The sequence below is a fragment of the Haematobia irritans genome, chromosome 5 (assembly GCF_050003625.1).
Source record: "Haematobia irritans isolate KBUSLIRL chromosome 5, ASM5000362v1, whole genome shotgun sequence".
NCBI classification, from domain to species: domain Eukaryota; kingdom Metazoa; phylum Arthropoda; class Insecta; order Diptera; family Muscidae; genus Haematobia; species Haematobia irritans.
In genome coordinates, this window is record NC_134401.1 from 80,935,618 (window position 1) to 80,950,892 (window position 15,275).

Sequence of the window (15,275 nt, forward strand, 5' to 3'; positions counted from 1 at the left end):
CCATTTTGAAATTCTCAATATTAATTTATTTTCCCTTGCTTTTTTTCTTTGCAGTTAATTGTATCCTTTATTGCCTGCTGCCTTTGTAACAGTATTCGTAACGATCGCCGACGCTCGTATTATTAAGCGGAGGCACTGACCCAACAGTGCTCTACGAAGGAATCATGATATGCCCAAAAAAATTTTCAATTCGCTGTAGGACTCACTTGGATTAAAACATCGCATTTGCAATGAAAAATACCGATGTCTAATTGTGTCGTCAATTCATTGTTATAGTCTTATAAGTTTGGTATAAAAATATGATGAATGTTAGCCATCCAGGCAGGCACATTTTAATTGTCTCCAAAGCTTATCCTCGCCTCAGATAATTGTAGTCATTGCTCGTATGCCTCCAGTGTCTTAAATATGCCACCGGTTGGATTTAATATATATATTTATTGTCTGTTGAGTATTGAATTGAAGAAAACAAAAAATAATTATAATTGAGCAGCTAGCCACATCTACTAAAAATTATAAAACTATAAAAATATTAAATACGAACAAATGTTTTTTTGTATTAATTTGCCTTATTAAATAATGTTTTTTTAATGTCTAACATAAATTACAAATAAAATTTTCTATTTTGTATAGATGATGATTACATTTTTACAACAGGGGCGTTTTTTTTTTTTGGTACGTCGTATAACATTTGTATGAGCGAAGGTTTATTTCGTACACAGAAAAAAATATCAAAATATCTTCAAATAAAAAATTGATTGACGTTGAAAACGTAATCGGTTAAAAGATTAACTCATATAATTCACTTTTAATTAAATTATAAAAAATGAATTCGGTTGGGAAAATTATTGAAAATGTTTAATTTTTTAATTTAAATATTAATTGTCCCGAAATTCGTCTAGAAATTAGGCTTGCCAGATGGCCGGTATTTGCATGGATTGTCCGGGTATTTCGTCTCCAGGAAGTGTCCGAAAATTTTACAAAAATTCCGGAATTTCAATTACTTGCAATCGAAATACTAATTTTATGTTGGCCAGCTGTTAAACATTATTTCTTAAAAAAATATTCTGAAGAATATCCAGAAACTGATATTGGCTATAGAAAACGGCACAAATATCTTTGTAGAAATATATCCTTTAATGTATCCTTTATTGCCTTGCGAAATAAGCAAAGTTATGCCTATAATGCAAAATGTTCAATTAAAAGAAGGTTAGGTTAGGTTAGGTTAGGTGGCAGCCCGATTTATCAGGCTCACTTAGACTATTCAGTTCATTGTGATACCACATTGGTGAATTTCTCTCTTATCACTGCGTGCTGCCCGATTCCATGTTAAGCTCAATGACAAGGGACCTCCTTTTTATAGCCGAGTCCGAACGGCGTTCCACATTGCAGTGAAACCACTTAGAGAAGCTTTGAAACCCTCAGAAATGTCACCAGCATTACTGAGGTGGGATAATCCACCGCTGAAAAACTTTTTGGTGTTCGGTCGAAGCAGGAATCGAACCCACGACCTTGTGTATGCAAGGCGGGCGCTCCCAATTAAAAGAAAGAATCGTTTATGAGCACGAAGCTACAGACTTCCTGAAAACGGCAATTGCATATTCGGAAAAATATTTCGACTTTCAAAATCAGCAACATTTGCAAAAAAAAAAAACACAATGTTTGATATACAAATTTGTGAGAAAGAATTTTGGAATTTGCAAGCCTGTACAGAATTATGGACTTTATCCTGACTACTGTGGCAATTATGCAAATTTAGAAAAATAAAGTGTTAAAATGTAGTCAACTTTTTCGTCCAAATTTATTCAAATTGGTAGCAGATTGTATTTTCAATACCTATAAGTATTGTTTATAGCGACACAGTATTTAGTATTTTAAATAATTTATAACATAAAGCAGAATTGTTTATTAGAATCATTTATAAAAACAGACGGAGTAACTAAGTTAGTTGGCAGAAAATGAAGTAGACTAAAATAACATTATATTTTAAGTGAACTTTTTGTGTTCCCAATGTATGATATTTACATTAGATATAAAAAATTGGCAGTCATGTTTTTGTTTTACTTAGTAAATAACATTTTATATGAAATTTAAACAAATCCCGGAATGTACGGCGAAAAGTCCGGGATTTCGGCAACCATCATCTGGCAACCCTAGCTGGAACTACGGCAAAGATAATTGAGAATAACCATAGACCTGATAATACATAGATGAGCCATTGGTGTCAAACTATGTTTGACAGTTCCGAAGATTAAGAATAAACGATAAAAATAAGAGCACGCTTACAATCTCTTTCGTTTTCCTTTATGTAGTTTGCCAATTTTACACAATATTAGAACGTTTATGATGCAACAGAGGATTTATAAATAAATTAATATATTAAAAGATCATATTTGAGCAGAAAATTGTGACCAAAACCGCGAAAATACGAAATTTAACTTTGAGCAGCATTGCTCTTTACGAACAACACAAAAGCAAATGCGCGAAAATTAATGTTTGGGACTGACTCTTTAAGAAAAAATCAAAACGAAATGTCAGCAAATTAATTTTTGGAACTGACTCTTTAAGAAAAAATCAAAACGAAATGTCAGCAAATTAATTTTTGGAACTGACACATTTCTATGTATTATAAGGTCTATGAGAATAACAAGATTAAGCCTTGTGCTCTTATAAAGAGAAAACAAATGTCAAGGTGTAGAGGGCTATGAGAAAAAAATTGTTTAATTTATCAATTTTTTCCAAGGCAGCTCTGCCCAGGAATAAATTAAAATAGCAATATTCATATAAAAACATAATAAATATTCGCTTTAACATACACATACGTTTTATTTTAATTTTCTATAATTGTTTTGGTATTGCTTTTATGGGTTTTAATTCAGAAATGTATGAAAATTACAAATTTTATGATTTTTTTCGACGCAAACGACAGTACATATGTTCGTACCTCAAAAATGCTAATCTTTACGATAGAGCTGTCAGTTAGCAGGTTGCACGACAAGGGCTTCCCTTTCGTAAGGTAATGACATCAAAAGATGGTAATCCCTCAAGAAAGAGACTTAAGGAACGCAGTCTCTTTCTTTGCTTTCTTTATTCTAAAGAAAGGTATCAGGCGACCCAAGCGCGATGTCGGTTAAGCAATACAATTCCTTGGAAGTTTGCAAACGGGAACGATTAACGTAACAACGTATGAGTTGTCAGCTTTTAAAAGGGATCAACGATCGTTCGCCTCAGTTGCAAAAGAGAGTCTTGAGACGGCTACCAATAACAGGGGATCGATTGAAGCTGCGTTGATGATAATTGGTGAATTTTGGGAAGGAGCCACTCTAGAGGACATGCATGGATGCCTGCAAATCATTTTGATCCTAAATCTATATTGAACAGGCTAAAACAATGTAGTCTACACCGAAAGAATTTTCTTCGTAAAAAGAACGAAAAATTTCGTTAAAAGTACGAAATTTGTCATTGTTTTACAACCAAAGAAACTTTTCATTAAAAGTACGAAATATTTCGTACTTTTTACGAAGAAAAGTTCTTCCAAAATTTTCGTAGTTTGTAAGAAAAAATTCGTACTTTTTATGAAGAATCTTCGTACTTTTTATGAAAAATCTTCGTACTTTTTATGAAACAATTTCGTTCTTTTTATGAAAATGTTTCGTACTTTTTATGAAAAATTTTCGTAGTTTTTATGAAAAATATTCGTACTTTTTTCTGAAAAATGTTCGAACTTTTAGAAAAAATTTATAGTCGAAAGTGCATTTGGTTGTAGTTGCAAGTGTGAAAAATTACATCACTACTTTACCTCTTAAGGTTTTGAATAATTTTTAGTTTTATTGCTTCACTTTTATTCATAGCGCGCTATCACCCAAATGAGAAGTAGCATAGACTTGCATAAAAAATAGAATAAATGAATACACTCAAGCACATTATAAAAGACAATTTAATGCCGCGAACGGAAATTTTACAACTTCAATGAAACTTCTTCGTTATTTCAAAGAAAATGTTTCGTACTTTTTATGAAGAAATTTTAACGCAGAATGTTTCGTAAAATATTCGTAAAAACTTCTTCACAAAATTCATGAAATATGAAGAAAGTTTCGTTAAAAGTACGAACTTTTTACGAAGAAAAGTTAATGTAGAATGTTTCGTAGAAGTTTCGTATATTCGTAAAATGTTCTTCATAAAATTTACGAAAATGAATGAAAATTTCGTTATTTTAATGAAGAATTCAGGAAGAATAGTTAATGAAGAATTCTTCGTAAAATTTACGAAGAGAATTCTTTCGGTGTAGAGTTACTAGTCGCTGGAAGGTGCGGTGTTTATATTGAAAATTGAGTCTTTGCAACATCTAGTCAAGTACCTACAGTGAGCAAAGAAAGACGTCCTGTCGGAGAAAACGGAAATTACAGGCATGACAACCATTAATTTGTCGTGAGTACTAACATTTGCTTACGTCGAAATTTTATTGGTAATACCAAACACCAAATAAAAGAAATAATTGGAAACTAAATATACTGGGAGGTACACATAGTTTACCATAACAATCAAAGATACGACAAGTATTGACATAGCATTAAAATGCAAATAAAAAGAAATTAAGTGCACGAAATAAATTCCCATAAAGGAGAAAATTTAATTTTTTTTGTTGTTGCCTAAAATTTAACATTGTTTCATTAAGAAAATAAATGTTTTCAATTAAAAACTAAAAACGAAAAACAACTAAAAGATTACAAACATGTTTTGAACTAATCTGGTAAATTTAACATTTGGTATGACGCCAGCCAATTTCCTATCTTCCTCAAATCTATAATCTTTGCATGCAATGATGTGGCTTATGGCTTATTTACGAGGGCAGTTCGGAAACTTCTTAGCCTAGCACAAAAAGCGCGGTATAAACAGAAAAAAGTTAAGTGTTTTGGAAACTTCCATCTCTGTTATGAACACATGTTAAATTTTGTTTCGATATGCCAACTCCTTCATATAGAAACAGGTACTCAAAATAGATGCATCCGCAATTTTTTTACAATGGAAAAATTAGAAATGCGTGCTGTCATTAAATATTTACATAAAAAAGGTTTATCGACACAAGAAATTCATAATGATATGGTGAATGTGTTAAGTGAAAGTGCTCCTTCATATGCAACAGTAAAAAATTGGGTTGTTGAATTTAAACGTGGTCGTACAAGCATTGAAGATGAACCATGACGTCCAAAAACAGCAAGAACAACAGAAATTGTAGCCAAAGTGCATGATATTGTATTAAATGATCGACGAATAAAAATGCGTGAAATTGCTATATCATGGGCATCTCAAATGATCGAGTCCATTTAATTTTGCATGAAGAACTACAGATGAAAAAGCTTTCTGCAATATGGGTCGATCAAAAACGCATAAGAATGAACATTTCTCAAGCTTGTTTGGATCGTTTTAAGCGAAGTATAATGGATTTTAAGCGTCGTTTCATAACTGTTGATGAGACATGGATCCACCACTATAATCCAGAGACAAAAGAACAATCCAAACAATGGACTGAAGCTGGATGAAGTGCCCCAAGGAAGGTAAAAACAATTCAATCGGCTGGTAAGGTTATGGCAACGGCTTTTTGGGACTTCAAAGGTATTTTATTGATTGACTATCTGCAAAAGGGTAAAACAATAAATTCAGAGTACTATTGCAACCTTTTGGATGAATTAAATGTACAAATTCGAGAAAAACGTCCTGGCTTAAAACACAAAAAAATAATTTTTTATCAAGACAACGCACCAGCACACAAGAGTGTTTTAACAATGGCTAAAATCAATGAATTAAAGTACGAGTTGCTTGACCACCCACCTTATGTTATTCTCCTGATTTAGCTCCCAGTGACTTTTACTTGTTCCCAAATCTAAAAAATTCCTTGCTGGCAAGCGTTTTACATCAAATGAAGATGCAATTACAGTTGAACCCACTATTTTGAAGACCTTGAGGAAAACTATTTTAATCAAGGAATAGAATTACTAAGTGTATTGAAGTTTCAGGAGATTATATTGAAAAATAAAAATATTTTTGAATAACTAACTATTCCCTTTCATTGATAGGCTAAGAAGTTTCCGATCCGCCCTCGTATTAGCCTATCATTTTTTTTACGCGCAATGCAGAAGCAAGAATTCGTAATAGATGTCTGGACTTACTTGGATTTTCAAGGTAACAACTCCCATAACATATGTAACCAAAACTGTCTTACTGTAGCTTTCCAAGGAGTAAGTTCATTCCGTACAAATTCTCCTGACACACGACAACGGTTAGCTCGAGCTCGAAATATTGTTTATATTGTCTTCACCAATCATGCAATTATTTATAAGTCTAAGTAGTATTTTACGCATCACACCTAAATCTATCAAATGCATGTAATCCAATGGTATTTGGATTAACATGCATTTGCTCTAAAGGGCAGTTCTTTTGTAAAAAGTAAGAACTGTAAGAACTTAATTTTTTGACTATTTGTAAACATTTTGTAACGCCATGACGAGAGGTATGTGATAAAGAAGCTATCAGGAACATTCTTAGTTCTAATCCGTCAATTGTTTATATACAACATGTATTGAACTAATCTGGTAAATGCAACAATTTCCTATCTTCCTCATAATAATAATCTTTTTCCTCCAAAATAATCTTTCTATGGAGATATTTGACAATTCAATCAAGGCGAATTTAATACCCATGGGTTGTTATTTTGATTGTGCCATCTATTGGAATAATTTTGTATCACAATTAATTGAATAGAATTTTGATAGGTACAAAAGTGCCACCTATAGAAAAACATAATATGTCATAATTGTGACGGACTGAAATGGCGCCATCTATTGGAACTATTTTACAGCGGTAGTGTCACAGTTCTGATTAATTTAAATTGTTGAAAGAAGTGTGCGCCATCTTTTGTTAAAAAGCAGCACTAAATATCTGATTGGATAATAATTTACTGATTAAAACCAAGATGGCACTGATTTCTTTCTTTTGCCTTATTTTAGTTAAACTGCAGAAGTTACTCTATGTTGATTATTTTCGTATTGTTATTAATTGTTTATTTAGTAGACCCTATTATTCGAAATAAATATCTTTTGAATAATAAAAATATCTTAGAATTGGTCCCTATCATTATGTTAGAGATGCATTTGTCTACTTAGGATCGCCATAAAATCCTTATACTAGCTGATAAGAGCGCATGTGTGTGGGATCTTAATGTAACAAAATAGATAAGAGATAGCTGTGTGCGACGATCAGTTGGTCTGAGGCACAGGCAGTTTAGTTTGTAAGTGTAACAGGTTGGCTGATAAGTCCCCGGTCTGATACATAGATGGCGTCGCTAGTATTAAATGCATATTATTTTTATATAATACCAACCCTCAAATGATTCGTGTCAAAATTTGACGTCTGTAAGTCAATTAGTTTGTGAGATAGAGCGTCTTTTGTGAAGCAACTTTTGTTATTGTGAAAAAATGAAAAAAAAAAGGAATTTCGTGTTTTGATAAAATACTGTTTGCTGAAGGTGTTTACCGACGAAAACATCAAAAATATCCACAAAATGATTTTGAATGACCATAAAATGAGGTTGATCGAGATAGCAGAGGCCTTAAAGATATCAAAGGAACATGCCACAAGTCATTGAGAACGAAGCAAAAATTGAATTGGGCTTCGAATTGCTTCCCCACCCACCGTATTCAACAGATCTGGCCCCAGCGACTTTTTCTTGTTCTCAGACCTTAAAAGAATGCTCGCAGGGAAAAAATTTGGCTGCAATGAAGAGGTGATCGCCGAAACTGAGGCATATTTTGAGGCAAAACGGAAGGAGTACTACCAAAATGGTATCAAAAAATTGGAAGGTTGTTATAATCGTTGTATCGCTCTTGAAGGGAACTATGTTGAATAATAAAAACGAATTTTGACAAAAAAATGTGTTTTTAGACCGGGGACTTATCAGCCAACCAGTTAGTACTATAGTCAAGTGTGCCAAATTTTATTGAAATCGGTTCAGATTTAGATGTAGGTTAGGATAGGTTAGATGCCAGCCCGATGCATCAGGCTCACTTAGACTATTCAGTCCATTGTGATACCACATTGGTGAACAGATTTAGATGTAGCTCCCATATATATCTTTCGCCCGATATGGACTAGTACGGTCCCAGAAGCCAGAGATTTACCCCAATTTGTTTGAAATTTTGCACTAGGAGTACAATTAGTAGTGTAGTCAAGTGAAATCGGTTCAGATTTAGATATTGTTCCCATATATATATCGTTCGACCGATTTACACTCATATGACCACAGTGGCCTATCTTTTACTCCTATTTAATTGAAATTTTGCACAGGGAGTAGCTATGCGTGCCAAATTTGGTTGAAATCGGTTCAAATTTAGATATAGCTCCCATACATAGCTTTCGCCCGATTTACACTCATATTACCACAGAGGCCAATTTTTAACACCGATTTAGTTGAAATTTTGCACAGGGAGTAGAATTAGCATTGTAGCTATACGTCATGCCAAATTTGGTTGAAATCGGTTCAAATTTAGATATAGCTTCCATATATATGTTTTTCTGATTTCGAAAAAATGGTCAAAATACCACTGCCTAATTTTCCTGAACTTCTAATACATATATATCGAGCGATAAATCATAAATAAACTTTTGCGAAGTTTCCTTAAAATTGCTTCAGACTTAAATGTTTCCCATATTTATACCCTTCACCACTACTGTGGTACAGGGTATAATAAGTTTGTGCATTTGTATGTAACGCTAAGAAGGAAATGTCTGAGACCCATCGTTTAGTATACCGATCGTCTTAGAATTAAATTCTGAGTCGATTTAGCGATGTCCGTCTGTCTGTCTGTCTGTTGATGTATTTTTGTGTGCAAAGTACAGCTCGCAGTTTTAGTCCGATTGTCCTAAAATTTGGTATGGGGTCCTGTTTCGGCTCAAAGACGATCCCTATTGATTTTGATCGGTTCCAATTTAGATATAGCTGCCATATATATATTTTCTCCGATCTGGTCATAATTGGCGTGTATATCAACCGATCTTCCTCAAATTCCGTTCATCCCAATAGTTTATGAGTCTCGAAAAACTTGCAAAATATCATCCAAATCGGTTCAGATTTAGATATAGCTCCCATATATAGCTTTCGCCCGATTTACACTCCTTTGTCCACAGAGGCCAAATTTTTGCTCCGATTTAGTTGAAATTTTGCACAGGGAGTAGAATTAGCATTATAGCTATGCGTGTCAAATTTGGTGGAAATCGGTTCAGATTTAGATATAGCTCCCATATATAGCTTTCGCCCGATTTACACTCATATGACCACAGAGGCCAATCTTTTACTCCGATTTAATTGAAATTTTACACAGGGAGTAGAATGAGCATTGTAGCTATGCGTGCCAAATTTGGTTGAAATCGGTTCAGATTTAGATATATCTCCATTATATAGCTTTCGCCCGATTTACACTCATATGACCACAGAGGCTAATTTTTTGCTCCGATTTAGTTGAAATTTTGCACAGGGAGTAGAATTAGCATTGTTGCTATGCGTGCCAAATTTGGTTGAAATCGGTTCAGATTTAGATATAGCTCCCATATATATGTTTTTCTGATTTCGACAAAAATGGTCAAGATAGCAACATTTTCCTTGTAAAATCGCCACTGCTTAGTCGAATAGTTGAAAAAATGACTCTAATTTTCTTAAACTTGTAATACATATATATCGAGCGATAAATCATAAATAAACTTTTGCGAAGTTTCCTTAAGATTGCTTCAGATTTAAATGTTTCCCATATTTTTTTACTAACATTTTGTTCCACCCTAGTCCATTAGCCGACTTAAATGTTGAGTCTATAGATTTTGTAAAAGTCTATCAAATTCTGTCCAAATCGAGTGATATTTAAATGTATGTATTTGGGACAAACCTTTATATATAACACCCAACACATTTGACGGATGTGATATGGTATCGAAAATTTAGATCTACAAAGTGGTGCAGGGTATAATATAGTCGGCCCCGCCCGACTTTAGACTTTCCTTACTTGTTTTGCTGTAGGTAAATGCCTTTGCTCTAAATCACGTATAGATCAATTAGAGATATGTGCGTGAGAGTTATTTCACTCTCGAAGAAATATTTCTTGATTGTGTGAATCTCCATTAAATAAATTTTCTTCTGTTAAAATACCATAAATACTGAACTTCTCGCTACAACAATAAGAGACATCTATATGGCCAAAAATATCCCTAATGGAAAATTATATTTGTAGAATTATTGCTCCCTAAGTGTATGCACTTAATTTCAAATATTTTTCTATTTATATTGGTCGCCGAATAGTATGCAGCTTGACGTAAATGCAAGTCGCGAGTGCAAAAGCCAACAATAGGTGGCAGCTCTTGCGTTCCACATGTCCGTAGAGGGAAATTTCACTTACGCCACGCATATTTAAGCTAGGTCAGACTCAGGGTTAGAGGTGTGCGCGTGACTGAAATTTCACTCACACTCACGCACTTTCACGAAGCAAAATGTTTATTCACGCACGATACTTGTGGTAGCCAATCCCACTCACGCACATTCACGAAATGAAAACCAGTACTCACGCACGCAAGAACTACTTTAAAAGATTCACACTCACGCAAGATTCACGACAAATTCACGAGACTCACGGCGTTTTCCAAACGGAAATCACCAAAGGTAACAAAATTCAAAAATAGAATATAGTTCGAGAGCTAAATTAATTTCAGTTAACATACGAGTATGAATTAAATCTTTTGATTTTTTTCCTGAGCATGATTTTGCAGACATTTTATTCACTCACATTCACGAATAAATTTCATTTCTCGCGCACGCTCACGTACGACATATTTATTTTAGTCCCATTCACGAGACTTGCTTTGGATTTTGTTCACGACTCACGTGATTTACGCGTGAATCACGCGTGTCACGAGAATTTCGTGTGACGCGCACACCTCTACTCAGGGTACACTTATTAAGAGGTAGAGTTAAAAACACAAAAACAACTTTCTTCATCCAACCCTGGTAGCTTTGAAGTACACCGTCTGTCAAATTCTTTGTAAGTATTGGTGTTTCAAAAATAAATAAATAACGACCAACAATTTGTAAACAACTTTTATTTCTGTGTTATCCAAAAGGAAAATGGTCTTATCAAGTTCTATGAAACTGCCATCGAAAAAAGTGTTGTTCCAAAACTCTTCAGTTCACCAGAAAGTTTGGCAATTTTAGCTTAATCTTTTAAAGAAATTCATGTAACCAAGCAAATTGTACAATTTACACAATTCTCAATTAAGTTTGGAATTGGAATATATGAAGCAACAGCAACATTTTAAACAAAAACTTTCCGTAATATAACCAGGAGAATCACTCGATTCCATTGAACCAGTGGCCACAGTGGGCCGTATTCGTTGTGTGGCTGCCAAGGGATTTGAGGTATCAAACGAAATCGTCTCCTATCGTTGGTGAAAAGAATGAAGTCGACCTCAAATCTTAGAAAAATACACGAAGACTTAAAAAACAAATGAAACAATTGGAGAAAAGCGAAACTTCTAAAGATACTACAGGTGAAAGTGGCAACAAGTCCGAACAACATGTCTCCATACACACAAAAAATTGTCACCGATTTTTTTTTTTCAATTAAACACTTAATTGAATTTGGAAACGGATTCAATGCTAATGTTAATTGATTCAATTAATTATTAATCAGATCCGAATAAAAACCAATTAAAAAAATGATTGATATTTGTTACGTTTCCAATTAAAATATTAATTGATTCAATTAATTTGTTAATCAATTCGGAAATAATTTTCAATTGCACACGTGACAATTTTTCCGTTTTCTTTGTGATTCAAATTGAATAGTTTTGAGTGATGGAGAGAAAGAGAACAAGAGAATGTGTATTTATTCAACAACATGTGATGGAGAGATCAGTCTGTGGAAGTAACTCGTAAAGAACGGTTGGGTTTTTGTTTTTCGCTTAAATTGAAAAACATGATTAGCGACATTCTGTCTGCTGCGTTCGAAATGTGTTCATAAATAGTTTGAATACAATAACAAGTCATACAAAAGGGTTGAAATAAATAAAGTGTGCAACAACAAATGGCCATGCGGTAAAGGACTGCGTTTGTGTTTTGCGGTATTGTAAAATGGAGCATGTTTAGAAATCTAAACATTCTGCGGCCGCCAAATAGACATAAATTTATACCGAATATGATTACCTTTCAAATTACGCCTCTTATTCTAAACAGAATACTCAACTTTTAAAGACTAATTATACTTTACGCTAAAGTCTTATAGCGTAGCACTTCGAACAATCAAACATGTGTCCACACACAAAAAATTATCACCAACGTTTTTTCAATTAAACACTTAATTGAATTTGGAAACGGATTCAATTAATATGTTAATTGATTCAATTAATTATTTAATCAAATCCGAATAAAAACCAATTAAAAAAATGATTGATATTTGTTACGTTTCCAATTAAAATATTAATTGATTCAATCAATTTGTTAATCAATTCTGAAAAAAATTTCAATTACAAACGTGATTCAAATTTTTTCCGTTTCCAATTACACATGTGATTGATCCAATCACCTTTGTGATTGAAATTGAATAATTTTGAGCAATGGAAAGAGCGAAAAGAGAACAAGAGAATGGGTATTTATTCAACAATGTATGATGGAGAGATCAGTCTGTGGAAGTAACTCGTAACGAACGGTTGGGTTTTTGTTTTTCGCGTAAATTGAAAAACATGATTGGCGACATTCTGTCTGCTGCATTCAAAATGTGTGCATAAATATTTTGAACGCAACAACAAATCATAGCAAAGGGTTGAAATAAATAAAGTGTGCAACAACAAACGGCCACGTGGTAAAGGTTTGAAAAAAATATATGACAGAACGCATTTGAAATTACCTGTGTTTGTGTTTTGTGGCATTGTAAAAATGGAAAACAATCTACGTTTATTGAAGGTAAGAAATTGTGAAATGTGAATACCGTTTTCCATTGGAGCCTGTTTACATTAAACTGACTAAAATAATATATTTTTTATTCATTTCTTTTAGTGACCAATTTTATTTCGTGAAATTGACCAATCAATCCCATCAACTCCATCATTTTATCAAATATATAATAATATGTTTGCAATAAAAAAGTGGGTACCGTATTGATCTTTTAAAATTATAAATTTTTTCACTCATAGTTTTCTTAAAACCAAGAGCGGTATGGGTTTGGTGGAAGATTCACCTTGAAGTTGCGAAGTAGCGTTGGCATTAAATTGCATTTTTGTTTTACCTGCCTTTTTCAGTTTGAACCCAAGTAGAGAGCAGTATATCTGGTATATAAACTAATGAGCTGAATTATGTAATGGTAAAAAGTTCTTTCTTTTGGATTTAAAAATATGAAAAATATCCGAAAATAATAAAAATATGTATTTTCCATTTATATTTTTTTCTATTTCCAGAATTTGCAAAGTATCATCAATATAATACCAAATATTACATTGCTTTCCCATTATTTTTGTCTTTGATTGGTTCAGATTTTAATAGACGATTTTAATGTGTGGAAATTTTGGAAAGGAATTGTTACTAAAATTAAATTACCGAGCTCCTTAATACACCCTTTTATGCTAAAAGACTACAACTGCAAAAGAAGATTATAAATCTACAACCTGGAACTAAGAATTGAACTTGATATTCTATGCAGGTAATGTTTAACAAATTAACTTTTAATTGAACAAAATTAAAATCGAATTATTCTGTTTACTTTCAGAAAAACTAATTTAGCTTACAGGCTGCTGATTTATTGGAAATCTAGGCGCATCTACATATTAGAAGGAACATGCTAACATGGTTGTTATTATTATAAGGAAGATAATGATTTATATAATTTATTTTTTCACCCTATAGTTGTTATTGATAGTAATTGTATTTGTAAGTTATGTTAGAACAAAACACAAATGACAAGAACCAAATTTATTTGTCTATTGCTTAATTCAAAAAATAATAAAATATTAAATATGTTTTATAAGAAACACATATTTTCTTTAATTTTAAATAAAACTAAATACGATTTTGGGGTCGCAATATATAAATTTTTTGATCGAAATTTATAGCCAATTTCAATTAATTATTTAATTGAATGAATCAAATAGTTGACTGATTTTTGTCGCGAAATTAATTAAAATTTTAATTGATTCAATTAAAACTGTGATTGAATTTTATGTTAAAAATCAATCACGTTTTTAATTGATTCAATTACACAATTAATTGATTCCGTGACAAAAGTCAATTAAATTTTTAATTGAAAATCGTGTTGGTTTTCAATCAAAATGGGTGATTGATACTATCATTTTCGTGATTGAAGACATTTCAATTAAAAAAATGATTGAATCCGCGATTTTCGTGATTGAAATCAAAAAAATTTTTTTTGTGTGCAGTTTGGCTCTTTTGGGGCTTTCTTCTACCTGCGCGAATGCAGCATTATTTTCCTTCTATTTATTCCTTCGTTGTGCAAACTGCATCCATGATTAGCGAACTGTTCCTTGAAGATAATCACTATCGTAAAATGCACCAACTCTGCCCTTCGTTGCACTCCGGCGGTGAGTGATACTCTTCCTCTCTTGGATCCAGTGTTGCCAGGCGATTTTTGATTCTTCCTCCCCAAATCTTAAAAAAAACCCTAAATTGGTCTAGACTTTTTTCAAAAACCCCCAAAAAATTTAAGAATGTAAAATGTATAAAACGGGTCCAAAATTCCGTGAAAAAGTCCTGTAGTGATACACTTTAAAAATTAAATTTAACACAAATATATATACTGAAAGAAGAGTTTTCTTTTCTGAGAAACGAAATTTTAGACAAACTAAGTTTTCTTTTGATGCTAAAAAAATTTCTTTTGAAGTAAATAAAAAATAAAATTTGCTTTATAACAAAAGACAATTTCGTTTGTTTAGAATTTCGTCCCTGAAGAAATTATTATTTCTTTGGATGTAATAATACAATATATCAATTTAAAAAGCAGTCTTACTCTTAAAATGCTTTCAGCTGCTAAGTTAAAATAAGATTGTTTTTAATTGTGTCAAATATTAAAAATGCCCTTTCCACAGAAGCGTTTAAAAAAGATAACGAAAATAATGCTATTGCATACTTGCTTGTATTTAGGATCTTCTTGTTGACTTCCCTCATCTTTTTTCTCATAATTCATGCCAGAATTGTTCCGAATTTGCTTGAGAATTGGTCCACTTTATGAGGTCTAAGATAT

At 32.6% G+C, this 15,275-nt stretch overlaps 1 protein-coding gene and 1 long non-coding RNA gene across 2 annotated transcripts in view; both read left to right on the plus strand.

Moving 5' to 3' along the window:
• Positions 1–651, plus strand: part of Tsp42Ef (Tetraspanin 42Ef) — an 80,757-nt gene extending 80,106 nt beyond the window's left edge. Inside the window, exon 6 of the mRNA XM_075310402.1 lies at positions 55–651. Within this exon, the coding sequence (XP_075166517.1) occupies positions 55–126 (72 nt within the window). The 3' untranslated portion in view covers positions 127–651. The remainder of the gene's footprint in view (positions 1–54) is intronic.
• Positions 652–12,615: 11,964 nt separating this feature from the next.
• On the plus strand, positions 12,616–13,345 carry LOC142241575 (uncharacterized). Its single transcript, XR_012723702.1, has 3 exons — positions 12,616–12,988; positions 13,082–13,155; positions 13,219–13,345. It is a non-coding gene; the product is annotated as an uncharacterized LOC142241575 (long non-coding RNA).
• The last annotated feature ends 1,930 nt before the right edge of the window (positions 13,346–15,275 follow it).